Raw genomic sequence first — 17,014 nt, forward strand, 5'->3', positions numbered from 1 at the left:
GACTATTAAATTTTTGTTCTAGTACTTCCCTAGAGAGGTTGTACACACACATCCATCTTCAACTGTAACATCTGCTATGTAAAACATGTTTTTCTTCACCAGTGAGGAATTTTAAACTGTTGATGTCTTCAAAACATATCTCTGTGGGGTTTGATGACATATGCACATAAACAGTTTTTAAATACTTTTAGAGATATGCATTCCTGATAATAAAGAACATGAAAATTATATGTAGAAAAGGAAATGTTCATTATCAAAAATAAAATATACGTGTTTAATTCATTCAGTAAAGACATATTTGGTGTGTACCACCATAAAGGACCTATGTTAAACACCCATGTTTACCATTAAGCACTTGGCACAGTAGTAGATCCCAACGAGTGTTTGCTGAATAAATTGATGTTTTCGTTTTTATCTTTTCTTCTAAGGAACATATCTTTTTAATCACCTCTCACTAAAATTCCAGTACTGAGACCATAAAAGGCCCTTAATAAAAATGTATGGCTTGATTAATAACCTACCAAGTTTACTTACTAGCTGAGCTTCTTTGAGTAGTAGAGGTACAACATTGTAGCCATTAGGTTAATTGGGGACCAAAAAATGTTGCTAAATTAAAATTCTTCTTACGATTTTCCCTATTGTAAAGCTGAGGGAAGATGGGTTAAAATTGAACGCCACATCTACAGCGTCAAGTATGGATGCCACTTACTCAGGCACAAGTAGAAGAGCAATTGAGGAAAGCTTTTTAATATTCTTCCTCCTCTTCCATCAAAATTCACATTTTGTAATCAAGTATGTTAGCTTTAAAATGCACTTAAAAACTTTTTTTTCTCTAAATTCAGAATATAGCCTTGAAATGCACTTTATAACTCTGTTTCTCTCCCTTTCCCACCAGACACTCCCTAGCACCATGCACGCTTATTTAATGATATGCTTGTTTAGAAGCTCCTGGGGCTACTCTTGAAGCAAACCAGACATAGAGACCCAGCTGTAGAACTCTCCCCCACCTAGAAATTACCTCAGAGGGGATAATCTACAACCTGGCCACAGTTAAGATGATGCCAGCTTGGATTCTGTCCGGGTGGATAATAATTCAAGATAGCCATTGAAACAAGACATGCAGACCTGCACGTTGCACAACTCCTGTAAGTTTCTCTTTTTAATCCCCCACAGTTGGCCCAGAAATGTGAAATGATCTTGTAGAGGCATAAACTCGGCCATTTCCTCAACTGCCGGCATTTGATAATAAAACTGCTTTCCTTCCACTATACCTCACCTCTTGTGTATTCAGCTTCTCAAGCAGCAAGCGACTGAACTTGCATTCGGTTACAATTTCAAGGCATAGAGGTTTATCAATATCTCTGACCCAAGCTGATCAGGTGAGTCAGGCATTTCATTCCCGAAAGTCTCGATTTAAAAAAAAACACACACATATTTTATTTCTATTTCTAAGTACAGTCATGCGTCACTTAACCACAGAAATACATTCTGAGAAATGCATGGTTAGGTGATTGATTTCATCCTTGTGAGAACATCAGAGAGTATGCATACACAAACCTACATGGTATGTTCTACTGTACACCTAGGCTATGAGGTGTACCCCCATTGCTTCCAGGCTACAAACCTGTACAGTATGTAATATACTGAATAGTGTAGGCAATTGTAACACAGTGGGAAGTATTTGTGTATCTGAACACATCTAATCAGAGAAAAGGTAATGCATTGCACTGTGATGTTACAATGCCTACATCACTAGATTATAGGAATTTTTGCAATGTTACAATGACTATAGCATCACTAGGGGATAGGAATTTTTCAGCTCCTATTAATCTTTTTTTTTTTTTTTTTTTTTTTGAGATGGAGTTTTGCTCGTGTTACCCAGGCTGGAGTGCAATGGCGCGATCTCGGCTCACCGAAACCTCCGCCTCCTAGGTTCAAGCAATTCTCCTGCCTCAGCCTCCCGAGTAGCTGGGATTACAGGCACGCGCCACCATGCCCAGCTAATTTTTGCATTTTTAGTAGAGACGGGGTTTTTCCTTGTTAACCAGGATGGTCTCGATCTCTTGACCTCGTGATCCACCCGCCTCGGCCTCCCAAAGTGCTGGGATTACAGGCGTGAACCACTGCGCCCGGCCAGCTCCTATTAATCTTATGGCACCACCATCATATATGTGGTCCATTGTTGACCTTAGCCAAGAAGTCTGCATTTCACTTAAAGCCTTGCAGCAAGATGTGTAATCCATTTAGCCCACAGTGTAAGTGGTGACATCTTACCAGGAAATTTTAGTGGCACATAAATTAAGAGTGTATTCAAGTGACTGGTGGGGCATATCCCCGGTGTTGGCAATTAGGCACACCTAGTTAGCTTGGCATCCATGGGCAGTCCACATTTTGCTGCCATTGATGATGCAGTCATCAGCTTTCTTCACATTTGTTATGCTGATATAAGGGAATCAGAAACGAGTTTTATTTTTAAGTTTTCAGAACAGGCAATCCATTCTCATTTGTGAAAGGCAAGTGATAAATGCTAGCAACTTAGAAACTCAGCTCTTTAAGTCTACCTTGGATTTTCAGAGCTAAAACTTTCTAGTCTATTCACTGTATTATAGAATTTTGAATTGCAAATGAGACACTATTTAATTCAGACATATGATTTTTTAAATTCAAGTTTCTGGCCTGCACATATTCACAGGTAAAATCGACAGATAATTGAGGACTAACTGAATCAAGAGGATGCACATAGGTAGAATAACAAAAATCAAACATATTTGTTTTTCTTGTCTGGCTACCATTAACTCTCATTATTTCTAACCATTAACTTTAGCTGGGAAGATAACAACACAAATGGTAAGGAAAGAAGAATGGGGTGAGGGGAGCAGGAAAAAAGGTAAAAACATTTAAATCTCAATATCACAGGAGGACCACTGTGGTCCATGGCTAACTTTACAACCACTACTAACTCTAAGATGCTCTAGGTCCTTGGCTGTGTGTCTCTGCCTTGATCCCTTAATTGCTTATCATCTTAGAGGATGTTGTTTGAATGATTGTGTCTTATTGTGGGACAATATTGAACCTGAAATCTAGTTACAGTGTCCATATTCATTGGGTCTTATTCCATTGAGCTCAACCTACCATTCATAAGAGCTGGATCATTGCTCTGTTAAAAGCACATTTATATTAAATATATGAGGTGATGTTTTTATTTAAAAATCTCCATTATTTAGTTTAAATGCAGTTTAGTTTGAATATATTACAATACAGTTTGAATATATTACAATATAGTTTGAATACATTACAATACAGTTTACTTTGAATATAAACTATCCATTATTTAGTTTGAATACAGTTTAGTGTGAATGCATTATTTAGTTTGAATTATTCTGTTATATACCAGCATCACACAGGTTAATAATAATAATAACCATTTACTGGGTCAGAGACAGTTCTGAACGCTTTATGTAACCTCGCTCATTTAACCCGCGTAATATCCTTAAGGTGAGTATTAGCAGTAGCCTTATTTTATACATAACATTCTGGCCCAGAGCCATTAAACAACCCAAAGTCACATAAAGTTTGGAACTCAGGCAGTTTGTCTCCAAAGCCTGAATTCTTAATCACACACAGCAGTGCTTTAGCTCAGCATGAGACTTTCTAGAAAGTCTTCCCAGACTCTAGGTAGATTACCAAGTTGAAAGAGGACCAGCCACAGGAGCCATACTTCTAACTTTCTGGAGTTGAGAGTATGGTTGGAGAAGGTGGCAGAGACAGTGTAGGGGAGGGCAGAGATATGGAGGTGAGAGAATGGAATAGTAAGACTATTTGCTAGGAATTGAGCCTGATTAAAAATTCCAAATTTTCAAAAGGTAGAGTGGGAATATCCATTCTTCATACCTTCTGAAAAAACAAATAATTTTAATCTCCTAGCCTCTGAATTTGATTTGTAAAAATCAGCAGCTGAATTTGGCTAGAGACTGTACTAGATATAAAGAAATCTGTGTAATTCCATGATATCCGACATTTTCTTTGGTCCTGTGAAGCAGTATAGCCTACCACATGACTAAGTTTTCTAGGAAGAAATATTTATTCATTTAGCCATATTCATATCTGAATTTTCTTGGAAGATTTTTTTTTAATTCTGCAATGCTTTATAGTGCTCTGATTTAAATTTCCATCAAGCATTTACAAACACAATCTGGAGGCTATTCTGTAGTTCATTATACAAATAGGCATACTGAAGGAATGATCACAAAAGGAAACAATGACAATCTAATCAGTGCTATGATTTGCCACTCTAGCTACATTTTTTTAACCCACGACATTTATCTTTGTTTCTGATTCATCCAGTTGCCAAGAAAGCAAGTGGCCTTCTCCAGTAGAAAGAATTTCATCTCGAATAAGTTACAATTAATGTTCACCTATTTGGCAGAATGCCATTTTAACAGTACATTTTGACATAATTGTCCACGAACTCTTCTCAGATGTGCTGAGTTAAATAATGGCTCCTAAAGATTCATGTGCACCCAGAACCTCAAACTATGATCTTATTTTGAAATAGTGTTTTCGCAGATATAATCTAGGTAAGATGATGCCACACTGGATTAGGGTGAGCCCTAATACAATGACTAATGTCCTTAAAAGAAGAAGGACATTTGATGGGCACAGAGATACAGAGAATGCCATGTGGAGACAGAAGCAGAGATTGAGCAATATGCCTACAAGCCAAGCAACATCAAGGATTGCCAGCAACCACCTGAAGCTAGGAGGAGGCAAGAAAGGATTCTACCCATAACCCTTCAGAAAGAGTATGGCCTTGACTTGACAACACCTTGATTTTGAAATTCTAACCTCCTGAATTGTGGGTTAATCCATTTCTGTTGTTTTAAGCTATCATTTTGTTACAGTCCCTAGAAAACTAAGACATTAGTCATTGCAGGGCAGCATCATGGGTTGGCTAGGAATACCTGGGATGACAATCTGGAGAGCAAAATACAGGGCTCTGGCTACCACGTTCTCATAAGTGCCAACTAAAGCCAATGCAGTCAGCTCTGTGGAAATTCTAAAGAATATTTGCTCAAAAGACTTTATTTATTTTCCTTTTTGTTTTTTTTTTTTTGAAATGCATGATTGAAGAATTGAATTAGGTAAATAATGCACCAGATTAGTAGAAACAAGTACCTGAAATGAAGCTGAAATTGAGGAAAAGATTCTAAAATGAGGAGCCACCAATTGATTGAGAGGACACTAACTCTTTCCAGTTGATATAGTATAATTCTGTAAGCATTTTTTCCACTCAATTTTGTACAGAGTCATGGCTCATCTTGATTGGGTCTTAAAATATTTTTAGCTCCATGAATGTATATCAAACTTAACCAGTATTGCAGAAAACAAGTTATATATCTTTAAGCATGGAGGAACTCTTATACATTTTAGACCCCTAAAATATTGCAAGTTTCAGAGATTTTTCCCATGATTCAGAGACCAGTTCATGTCTTTTTAGAGAATTCACTATTTTGAGGTGAACTACCAGTGCAATAATGTTTTAAAGACAAGAGTTAATCTTGTCATGTCATGAAGAAATAATTAATAGAGATGTATTCCATGAAGAAGTCAAAGGGAGGATATGTTACAACTAGAATTGGGAAGAATAATGTGACACCGAATAACTATTTTTTTGTCAGTGATAAGAAAATAGACAATGACAGATCAAAAAAAATCACCAAGCCATGGGTCATGCCTTAATCATTGAGTGAATGCTAAATATTGACTCCCCCATGACTCTCCTAATTCCTGGCCTGGGCCACCTCTGGTCTTTTGGTACTGATTTTTTGGCATCAGGACCAACTTTGGATCTAGAAGAGGGAATTGTCTGAAAAATGCCTTATCTGCCCTGTTCTTTCCCTATTGTAGGCTCAATTACATCAGCACTAAAAAACATCAGAACCTTCATATTATGAGAAATGTACATACTCTTTTCTCAAGCAGAAGTAATAAAAATAACTATTCTTATTGAAATGTGTACAGATGTTGATAGTATTAAGCACAATTTGAACAAACAAGCAAAACTATCCCCTCTCTTGAAGATAAGGGAAAAATTTCTGTATCATTTATTCATTTCTTGTGTACCCAGAACCTCAACATGTGACCTTGTTTGGAAATAGTGTCTTTGCAGTTGTAATCTAGTTAAGATGAAGCCACACTGGAATAAGGTGAGCCCTAATCCAACGACTAATGTCCTTACAAGAAGAAGGACATTTGATGGGCACAAAGACACGAAGAATTTCATGTGGAGAATAAATTCCCAACTATACTTTCAGTCTCTTGAGGGCAGGCACAGGAAATATACACATTTAATCTTTATTATCCAAGCCCAACATAGTATCTGGCACATGGTAGAAACTTAATGAACTGAATGAAGAAGTAAATTAATAAAGCAAGGGGCAGCTGAACCAGAATCACCAAACTGCAGAGTTCCAGACACCCAGACAAGTAAACTTGTTTATGACTGAAGAGTTATCAATTATAATGGGATGCCAGAGTTAGAGAAAATTAATTCCTGGCTTCCAAGACCATTGGAAATATGATCTTATACTATGCTTCTATTTGCTAAAAAGTCACATATTACAATGAGCTTCATAATTATAGTCTGATTTATATATAGTCATATTTCAAGCAGTGTGCCATTATTTCATAGAGTATTTATTAAGCTTCGGCCAATAGTCTACTAGATATCATAGAGAAATACATATAAAATGTTGCCTTTAGCAGGTTATGATATAGCTAAAGATGTTTACATTTGTAACTACAATTAAGCAATAAAGCAGTGTGTACAGGTGTGTCGTGGGATTGAGGGAGTAGTTTTAGTTTAATGTCTGTACCAGATCCAGACTCTATGTCATACCAAAGCCACTCAGCTTCGCCTATCCACTCCTCCCACAATCCTCTATTTTCCTTGCTTCCCCACTGGAAGGACCCTTGTCACTGCCCACTGTTCTTATAGTGTAATGTTGTGACTTCTGAAACTTCCATGCACACCCTTGAACCAGTTCCTATTGGCACTACTGACTGCAATGCCTGCTCCATCACCAGATGAGGCCAAGAGAAGATTTCTCCAGTGGCTGCCTGGGAATGCTACCTGGAAGTACACTGGATTTAATGACTCCTAGGAGGACTTCAACAAATGAAAGACGAAGAGACTGGCAGCAGCCAGCTGATACATTACTTGAATTCCAGGAATTGTCCTTCTGGAGAATTTATACGAGAACCAGCAACCTGCTGTGTTTCCTCTGAGGCTGTGGACAGCTTAGTAGTATGTTCTCTTCACATTTTGGTTCCCTTATCTGCCTTGCTGCTGTTTTCCCCAAATTTATTTCCCAATAAGCTTTTGAATCAGGCTCTATTTATCGGGAAATATGGGCCAAAACAGTACTTGAAAAATATTTTACTAGGGAGAACATGACAACTTTTTGCTATTTATAAGAATTCATAGACAACTCACTACTGAAGTAATGTAAACAATTAATGACCTTATGCTTCTCTCATAATGTGGAATGATAAAAAGCAATTCAATGACCAATCATCCCAGATTGTAGAGGACTGAGGGATTTCCCAGGACGAGACTTTCACTGCTAAACTCTTCCTGGGCAAACTAGGAAGAGTTGGTCACTATGAAAAGCAGTTAGGAGAAATTTACAAAGGTAGGCTGAATTTGTGTGGAAACACCCAACAGCAAGTACACAGAAATGGCAGATAAAATACTACAAATATTAACCAAAAATTTATATATGAATGAATGAAAGAAGGGAACATCTCCAGGTGGCAGATTGAAGAAACTATCTAAAATGAAACCCAGAGACAAAAAACAGAAAACTAAAAGTGATGTTAAGATACATAAATGGTGACTCTCACGATTACAATTTCACTTTACAATAAAAACTTCTTTGCCTTTCACTTCAAATTTAAAAAATGGTAAAAAGAGAATTCCAGCATATATAAGATCATATCATCAACAAACACAGACAGTTTTACTTCTTCCTTTCTGATTTGGATGCATTTAAAAATTTTTCCTTACCTGATTACTCTTGCTAGGACTTCCAGTACTGTGTTGAGTAGTGACCCTGGTGGGTATCCTGACCTTGTTCTGGGTCCTAAAGGAAAATATTTCAACTTTTCCCATTGAATATAATTTTGGCCGTGGGCTTTTCATGTATGGCCTTTATTATGTTGAAGTAATTTCTTTCTACTGCTAGTTCTTTGAGAGTTATTATGGAGTGTGTTAAATTTGATCAAATGCTTTTCTCATGTGATTTTTATCCTTCATCCTGGTAATGTTGTGTATCATGTTAATTGATTTTCATATGTTGAACCATCCTTGTATCCCAAGGATAAATTTCACTTGATCTTGGTGTGTGATTCTTTTAATATGCTATTGAATTTCATTTGCTAGTATTTTGTTGAGGAATTTTACATCTGTGTTCATCAGAATTATTGGCCTATAGTTGTTTTCTACAAAAACAGTGCCCTTGGCTCTGGTGTCAGGATAATGCTCGTCCTGAAAAATGGATTTGGAAGTCTTCCCTCCTATTCAGTTTTCTGAGGGAGTTTGAGAAGGATTGACATTAATTCTTTAAATGTTAGTAGAGTTCACCAGTGAAGCCATCTGGTCCTTTGTTGGGAGGTTTTTGATTCTTGATTCAATCTCCTTACAAGTTATATATCCGTTCAGATTTTCCATTTCTTCATGATTCAGTCTTGGTAGGTTGTATATTTCTAGAAATTTATCTATTTCTTGTAGGTAGGAAAATTTGGAATGTTGCTCACATGGTCCAACTCTTTCCCTCCCCAGAGAGAAGCTGGAATCTGGGTCTTTTTGACCATTTGCTCTGCACTGAGCCAAGTGGACGAACTATGACAAGTGCATGTGTGTTACACTAAATCACAGCCTTTGTTCTTTCTTAATGGCTCCCAGGCATCTGGAGTACATTGGGTCTGGTCAGAACCTTAAGACCAATGAGATGGAAGCCAGTTCCTTGAGCAACTCTCAGAAGAATTAGAACATTCTTCTGTTGTATGGTCCAGTCCTTTCCTTACCTCCCCAGGGAAAAGCTGGGAGATGGAAATATCCTCCCAATCATGTGGCAGTGTGCTGGGGTTAGGGATTATGGTGAGAAGGAGAGTCGAATTTTCTTACTGGCTTTAATGTGCTGATCTCATGCTTGCCAGGAGTGCAGGAGCCCCTCAATTAGTTTCTGAAGTTCTCACAAAAAGAATTAGCTCATATGTGGTTACTAAATTGGTGTGTCATGGGGAGAAGGAAGGTTCTTGCTGACATTACCATTCCCATCTTGTAGTCATGTTTAAAGGAGGACAAGGTTATGAAATTATGATAGAATGTTAAAGTTCACTGATTTATGATATGACACTTATGAGAAAATTTCACTGCTTTCAGGAAATAAAAACATATCTCTTTTTTGAGACTGAGTTTCCCTCTTGTTGCCTAGGCTAGAGTGTAATGGCGTGATCTCAGCTCACCGCAACATCCGCCTCCCAGGTTCAAGTGATTCTTCTGCCTCAGCCACCCGAGTAGAGCTGGGAATAGAGGCATGTGCCACCACAGCTGGCTAATTTTGTATTTTTAGTAGAGATGGGGTTTTTCCACGTTGGTCAGGCTAGTCTCGAACTCCAGACCTCAGGTGATCTGCCCGCCTCGGCCTCCCAAAGTGCTGGGACCCCAGATGTGAGCCACTGCGCCTAGCCAAAAACATACTTTCATACAAAAGTATGTATAAAGCATTTTAAAGTTGGTTGTAAGTCCCTGCCATTGCACTTAACAGTGGCACAGTTAGGCTTGTATGGTAGACATTGGTAATTTTTATGTATCCAGCATCCAGGCAATCCTTCCTATTATGAGACATTCCCTAGTTGTGAGTGTGTCCCTTCCCACTCCAGAAGCCAAAGGGATTGAAGATACACCCTTCCTGTATTCCTGAAAGCCAGGTGTAGGTTCAGAATCCAGACTTGTCCACTTGGACACCACCAAGTGGACTTCCAAAGATGCAGGAATCTGAAAAACTATCAATGGCAGAAGCAGCAGCATCGATTATTTTACAGGGATAGATGTGGTGTCCAGTGGCAGAAGCCTTGAGCATTTAGTGCTGAACAGTCTGGCAGAGATGAGAGGACAGTAGCCTGAGTGTCTCTAGTGGCAGCTCCAGTGATTGTATGCTCATGAGTCATTACCAGCTATACTTTTTATTCTTGGCCAACCTTCATTTGTCCCTATCCATTTTCTTTTTTCTTTCTTTTTTTTTTTTTTTTTTGAGAGGGAGTTTTGCTCTTGTTGTCCAAGCTGGAGTGCAGTGATGCGAACTCAGCTCACCACAACCTCCACCTCCAGGATTCAAGCAATTCTCCTGCCTCAGCCTCCGAAGTAGCTGGGATTACAGGCGTGCACCACCATGCCTAGCTAATTTTGTATTTTTAGTAGAGACAGGTTTTCTTTATGTTGGTCAGGCTGGTCTCAAACTCCTGACTTCAGGTGATTCGCCAGCCTCGGCCTCCCAAAGTGCTGGGATTACAGGTGTGAGCCACTGCGCCCAGCCGTCCCTGCCCATTTTCTATTCTTGATCTCCAAACTATTATGTAGACTCCTTTCAAAAAGATTCATTTTCTGTTAAAGTTTGCCAAAGCCATTTTTTCTACCATCAAACTCTGACTGATAACACTTAATTTTCATGATGTAAATTCACATATTACAATATTTTTTAAATTACTAAAACTTGGGAAATGGCACATGGTTTTTTACTTTAAGTAATTTATAAACTGAAAATGTAAACAAGATATTCAATAGAAAATGAAAGCATACGAAAATAGTCAAACAAGCCAACAGTCTAGTAAAGGCAAATTCTTAGAGAGTCCAGGAAATCTAACAATGTATGATAGTGTAAGGAGAAACGCATCAAGGGGGAAATGAAACACGGGCAGTATTGTATGGGAAATGCAGGAATTAGATAGATGAAGAGAACCAGAGACATCTTTTCAAGTGGAAGTGCTGGTCTGAGAAAAGACTTAGAAATGAGATTGCAGGCCACGCACAGTGGCTCATGCCTGTAATCCCAGCACTTTGGGAAGTCAGGGTGGGCAAACTGCTTGAGCCCAGGAGCTCCAGACCAGCCTGGGTGACATAGCAAAACCCCTCTCAATAAAAAAATACAGAATTAGCCAGGCATCATGGTATATGTCTTTATACCCAGCTACTGGGGAGGCTGAGAGATGGGAGGATCACTTGAGTCTCAGAGGTCGAGGCTGCAGTGAGCCAGTCATGCCACTGCACTGCAGCCTGGGCAACAGAGTCACACCCTGTCAGGAAAGAAAGAAAGAGAGAAAGAAAGAAAGAAAGAGAGAGAGAGAGAGAGAGAGAAAGAAGGAAGGAAGGAAAGAAAGAAAGAAAGAGAGACAGGAAAAGAAAGAAGAAAGAAAGAAAGAAAAGAAAGAAAGAAAGATGCAGATGCCACAGTTTGAGATAATAACACCAGTCTAGGACAGGGAGTTTAAGTAAAAGAAACATTTGATTATGTCCTTAGATACTAGTAAGGAACTCAAATTTAAGCCTGTACACATAGGGTAATTAAAGGCTCCTAAGTGGTCAAGTGACATAATTATGTAAAGGAATCAATGAAACCATCACAAAGAAAGACTCCTTAGGTACTGGTCAACAAATTTGATGGGGGTGGTCAGTAAAGAAGAAAGTTTCAGAGATGTTTTCAAGTTGGAAGAATGGAAGACTGATACAGACATCTGGCTTCTGGGACAACATGCAGAATTCAGTTTTAGTTCTGTTTATAAAGAAGAGAGGTCACAGTTGGAGTTCCAATTGAGGAAGGAAGCTTCTGCATAGAGTGCCCCCATGAGGACTGGTCCCATTGCCAAGAATAAGAACTAGAGAGAGAGAAACGGAGAGCTGAACTCTGAATATTGTGCCAGACAGAAGTGAGTAAATGACCAAAATATTGGGTTTTTATTCTAATCCCTAAATCGTACTAAGTCAATAATTTAAAATAGGAAGATTCATTTACAAACCAATTTTTGACTTTTTCTCAAATTAGTTGCGCTTATACAGAGCTGTTACCCGTGATCTGTAACATCTGTTTGGGGTTTATCTAATTAGAATGCGTTCTGTAACAAAGCCAATGAAGACCAAATAATGACAGACTTGCAGGCAAAAATCTCAGCAAATATATGCTTTCAAATTCAGTATGAAAAGAAAGAGGTGAGAGAGAGGAGAGAGAAGCAGCATGTATCCTAGAGTTACAATTTAGGCAAAATGTAGGCAGCGCAGTTGCACAGCACAACTCTAGTAGGAGCCAGCACCACCGTGGGCTTTGTAAAGAGAGACTCTATCCCTGATCAAGGCATGGGGCCTTTACTCAGGGGATACAGCTCTAAACAGACTCTGAGAAGCTCTCCTTTGAGCCCTCCTGTGGACACACCATGAGAAAGGGTTCCTCTGGCAATAATAGGTTTCCATCATTCCCTTTACATCTTACTAGGAACCTAAGCTCATAAGTTTTACAGTTATAAGGATGGAGCCCAGGTAGCAATTTAGCCGTGTACAAGTTATAGAAGCTTTCCAAATATCAGAAGCCAATTTTTAAATTTGGCACTTGGTGTTTCTTTGGTTTCATTTAAAATGCCATGCAAATGTAGCTTCAGGTTCTCACCCAAGCCCTCTCTCCAGTCAGATGGTTTCCCCTTAGCTCCTTCCAAACAAAAATTTCTGGAGCCATTATTGAACACATATAGTAAAAGCTTATCACCTCTTTCACCTAAAAATTTAAAAACAATTAGAAAATACCACAGTTCCCTAGAAAATATATTTATGTGAATAATTGTTAATGTCAGGTTCTTCTAACCACTGTAAAATGCAGTAGCAATATATAGTCCTTACATGAAAAATTAAATATTCAATGAGTTGATTAAGTAAATTTGTGTCACTATACAATAATGAAATATTATCTATGCATTACTATAGATGGCATAATTTAGTTTTACTATAATACTGAACTGCTAAAGTGATGAAACCAAAAAAACAAAACAATAACCAAAAATATCACAGCAGGAGTCAGGATCACACTTAATATTTTAGTCTTTTTTCTTCCCAAATTCATCTTATAAACATTCTATGTAACAGAGTCCCATTAGATCATCTTAAATAGTAATTAACACACTTCCTGAGAAATGGGCTTTTTGTTTAGTTGTCCTCATTAAGAATCATAAAAATATAATTCTGATGTGGCAATGTTGCTCATGCTTAGTGTAAACGAATTAAATGATAAGTACTATGTACTACTGACACATATTTGCCACTTTAACTTGGAGAAGAAAAAGTCCCATTAATTGTAGGTGTCGTTAATTATTCTTTTAAGAGTATTTCTAATTTGTCTTGGTGCTACATAAACGATTGTCTGTGCAGACAGGACTGCAGATCGTAACAGCTGCAGATGACTATATTCTGTACAAAATCTGACTACACTGCATTATACACTTTGTCTTTCAGATAATGTGTCCTTATTACAGAGAGGTGTGTTTCGTTTTTTAACTAGATAACTCACCTCTTGGGAGTATGATATTGATGATGTTGTTAGTCTGTCCACTGATGCTGCTTCCCTTGTGGGTAGTAAGTAGCAGCTGATTAGGGGAATGCTGATGCTAATTCATCATTTCAACATCTTGCTGCAACCTACATACACATAAAACAGACTAATTTGTCTAAGCTAAAGTAATTTAAAATGTTTCATTTTATTGTCATAGCTCCAGAGGAAGAAAACTGGATGTTATTCCAAATGGATATATATACCCATTAAATAGTAGTATATTTATATACTACCAAATAAAACCTTCTGACTCTACACATACCTGCAATCACACTTAAATTTTCTTTTGCTCATTAATTCAGGAAAATCTTCATATGAAAATAAATTTAAACTTTAATAATGAAACCAATACAAAAAATCCCCAAACTTAAGTGGGAGGAAGATTAAATAGAACAAATGATTATTTTCCAAAGAGCCTAAATGTAAAAATATTGATCATTATTTACATTTGGCAACACAATGGAATTTTTGACCTATAAAAGACTGTCAGTCCACAAACAATTAGGTTTATTTCTGAGGGGTGGGACTAGGATGCGGCGCTATCCCTCAACAGTCTTTTTCACAAGTCTGGATAATAAAACACAATGACATTTACTTCTGTTTTTTTTTTTTTTTTAAAGAAAGCCTTATTATTGGTGGATTCTCAAGTTATTCCTATTAATTTGTGATTATAGTTTTTGAAAGATAAGGGAATGTTATTTCCTTAATAAAGGAAGAATTAATTGTTAATTGGTGCCAAAACTCGATCCAAAGAACAAATGGGCTCCTTCCTTTGACTTACCCTTAATTATCATTCAGCAGGTATTGAATATCCACACACTTTCTATCCATGCAACTGTCCTTGTATATTTATTTGAAACAATTTTGTCACTTACATGTAACTATTTTAAAATGGCAAGTTCAATAAGTAAGAATTGACACAAAAATAACCACTAAAGATCTGTTTTGGAGAGAGGAGAAATGTAGCTTTTATCAAAAAGTTTTAAATGACCAGATGAATGTTTTCAAACTCAATAATATACAGTGCAGTTCCTTATCTGGATAAATTGCTTCTTAAAATTTGAGAACTATAAAATATATGTGAGATTGAATATATATGTAAAATATATGTGAGATTAGCTTCTTAACTCATAGGATAGATGTTTAATAAACTATCAACATTTAAAAATTCCTAAGCCTGTGACTATATAAACTTCATAAAAGATTTGTCATGAATAAAAGTGAAATTCAAATAAATTTTTATTCTATAAGAATCAAATCAAGTGGTTAATTTTAAATTATAATTTTTGACATCTATCTGCTTCAAATAGTACAAAAAGTAGCAAAACAATAATAGCAATAATAATTATTATAATAAATGTTAATAGTTATGGAAGAGATTTTAAGAGCAATGCAATCCAAACCATTATTTTTAAAATAATAAAAACAAAAAGGTTATATGAATTGAGTTGACCAATCACACAAGTGGGTGATGGCAAAGTTGAAACTAGGACTGGTTTCAACTGAACCTTATAGTTCAGTGCTGTTATCCACATCATTACCTAGATTCCATCTCAACTGTGATTGCTTCTCAATCACTTTTGCTTCTCAAACACATGAATGTTACTTGAAGGAAACACAATTAACAAGATTTTTTTAAAGGATCTATAATATATGCATCAGGCAAGAAATGCTTGATTATGCAACTGTAACAAAACACAAAATTCTCAGTGGCTTAAAATACCAACATCTATTTCTTGCTCAGTCTACATGCCCATCATATGTTGGCTGGGGAACTCTGATCCATGTTATCCTGAATACCCATGTTAAGGGAGGTCCTACCTCTGAGCTTCATAATCACTAAGGAAGGAAAAACAGAATGGCACAAATAGTGCTTTATACTTTTGTTCAGAAGTGACCTGTGACATTCTGTTCACGTTTCACTATTAAGTCAATTTCATGGCCACCCAAAATTCAAGAGGGACGGGAAGGATAATCTTACCACATGACTAGAAGGAAAGAGAAATGTTTGAATATTTGGTGACGAGTATTTATGACTAATATATATTTACTATGACTACTATATATATACACACACACACATTTATGTGTATATATATGTATTTATAACTACTATACATATAGTATTATATATGTATTTATGTGTATATAGTACTATATATGTGTATATATAGTAGTCATAAATACATATATACATATAAATATATATGTATATATATAGTAGTCATATATACATATCAGCTATTCCTTTGAGATTTGCTGAAAAAACATTCACTTCATTATATATTCACTGAATAATGAATATTCACTTATCTGTCAAAATGCTACCAGAAACAGAAAACTAATGAAATTTGATATCTGATTGTACCTATCTGCTTCATGAAATATTATAAACAGATTTATTAGTGGAGAACATATAAAGCAAAAAACTAGAACTTAAATTTATATTCTAAAAATATATTATGATATTAAGATTCAGTTTCTTCAAAGACACACTGGTTAATTTATTGGCTAATGCTACTTTTCCTCTTAATTTAGTTTTGCCCAATTTATTAATGAAGTCAGTGCAGAGAATGATGCTATGGGTATTTTTTTCTGTTTTATTGCAAAACCACCATGTAAGTCAAGAAGTAACTTGAGAAAGAATGAACTACTCTAGGTGTATAGAAGGTCTAAACATCTGAGTGGGAATATCAAGACTATCACTAACAACACTATAAGTTTTTAGGAGGAAGAAAGTTAGAAGTCAAAGAAATTGCATCTTCATTGCTTAGCATGTAAGTGCTACGTTAACTCACTTAAACAATAGTTTTTTTCCAGGTGTTACAGAGCCTATACAAGGTTAGTATATGAGAACAATTGCCAGCATGAAAACTGATGGTATTATGACAATTTTAAGAATGAAATTTATCCAAAGTTCTCAAAAAGCCAACTAGCCCAAGCTTTGGTGGGACAGGAGAAAGTCTGAGTTAGAAACACTTAGGTATGAATATTAGCTTTTCCAGTTTTGGCTGCTTGGCAAGTCATATAACCTCCTTGGCCCTGCTTCCTTTTCTCTGAACTGAGAATACTTTTGTCTATATCACACAACTTTTGAGAGAGCTATTTATTCATCCTTGAAACAAAATATTTAGTAAGCCGTTCTATGCACCATGCACATTGCTGGGCGTTAGTGTTACAATGAAGTGTAAAATGGGCAAGAGAGAAGCTAAATTCATAGACTTAAAAATAACCATATTTGGACAAAGACGCAAATAAGCAAGGTAATGAGAGTGAGAGTTACTGGGGAGGCCCTTTTAGACAGGGCAGTCAGAGGCCTCTCTGAGGAACTGAGGTTGTGATGATGGAGATGGGCCAGCCAGCAA

At 36.8% G+C, this 17,014-nt stretch overlaps 1 protein-coding gene across 2 annotated transcripts in view; it reads left to right on the plus strand.

Annotated features, from left to right (window-relative positions):
- The window catches only part of BET1 (Bet1 golgi vesicular membrane trafficking protein), a 56,840-nt gene that overhangs the window by 15,142 nt on the left and 24,684 nt on the right, over window positions 1-17,014 (plus strand). The window contains exons 5-6 of one of the 2 annotated variants that reach the window (XM_064380388.1): window positions 896-1,145; window positions 7,087-7,306. In XM_064380388.1, coding sequence (XP_064236458.1) covers window positions 896-906 — 11 coding nt within the window. In that variant the 3' untranslated portion in view covers window positions 907-1,145; window positions 7,087-7,306. Of the gene's footprint in view, window positions 1-895; window positions 1,455-7,086; window positions 7,307-17,014 lie in introns of those variants that run through there. The other variant, XM_064380387.1, reaches the window with a different exon arrangement.

Source organism: Aotus nancymaae, unplaced genomic scaffold (genome assembly GCF_030222135.1).
Source record: "Aotus nancymaae isolate 86718 unplaced genomic scaffold, 86718_ANA_hifiasm-v0.15.2.pri h1tg000025l, whole genome shotgun sequence".
Classification (NCBI taxonomy): domain Eukaryota; kingdom Metazoa; phylum Chordata; class Mammalia; order Primates; family Aotidae; genus Aotus; species Aotus nancymaae.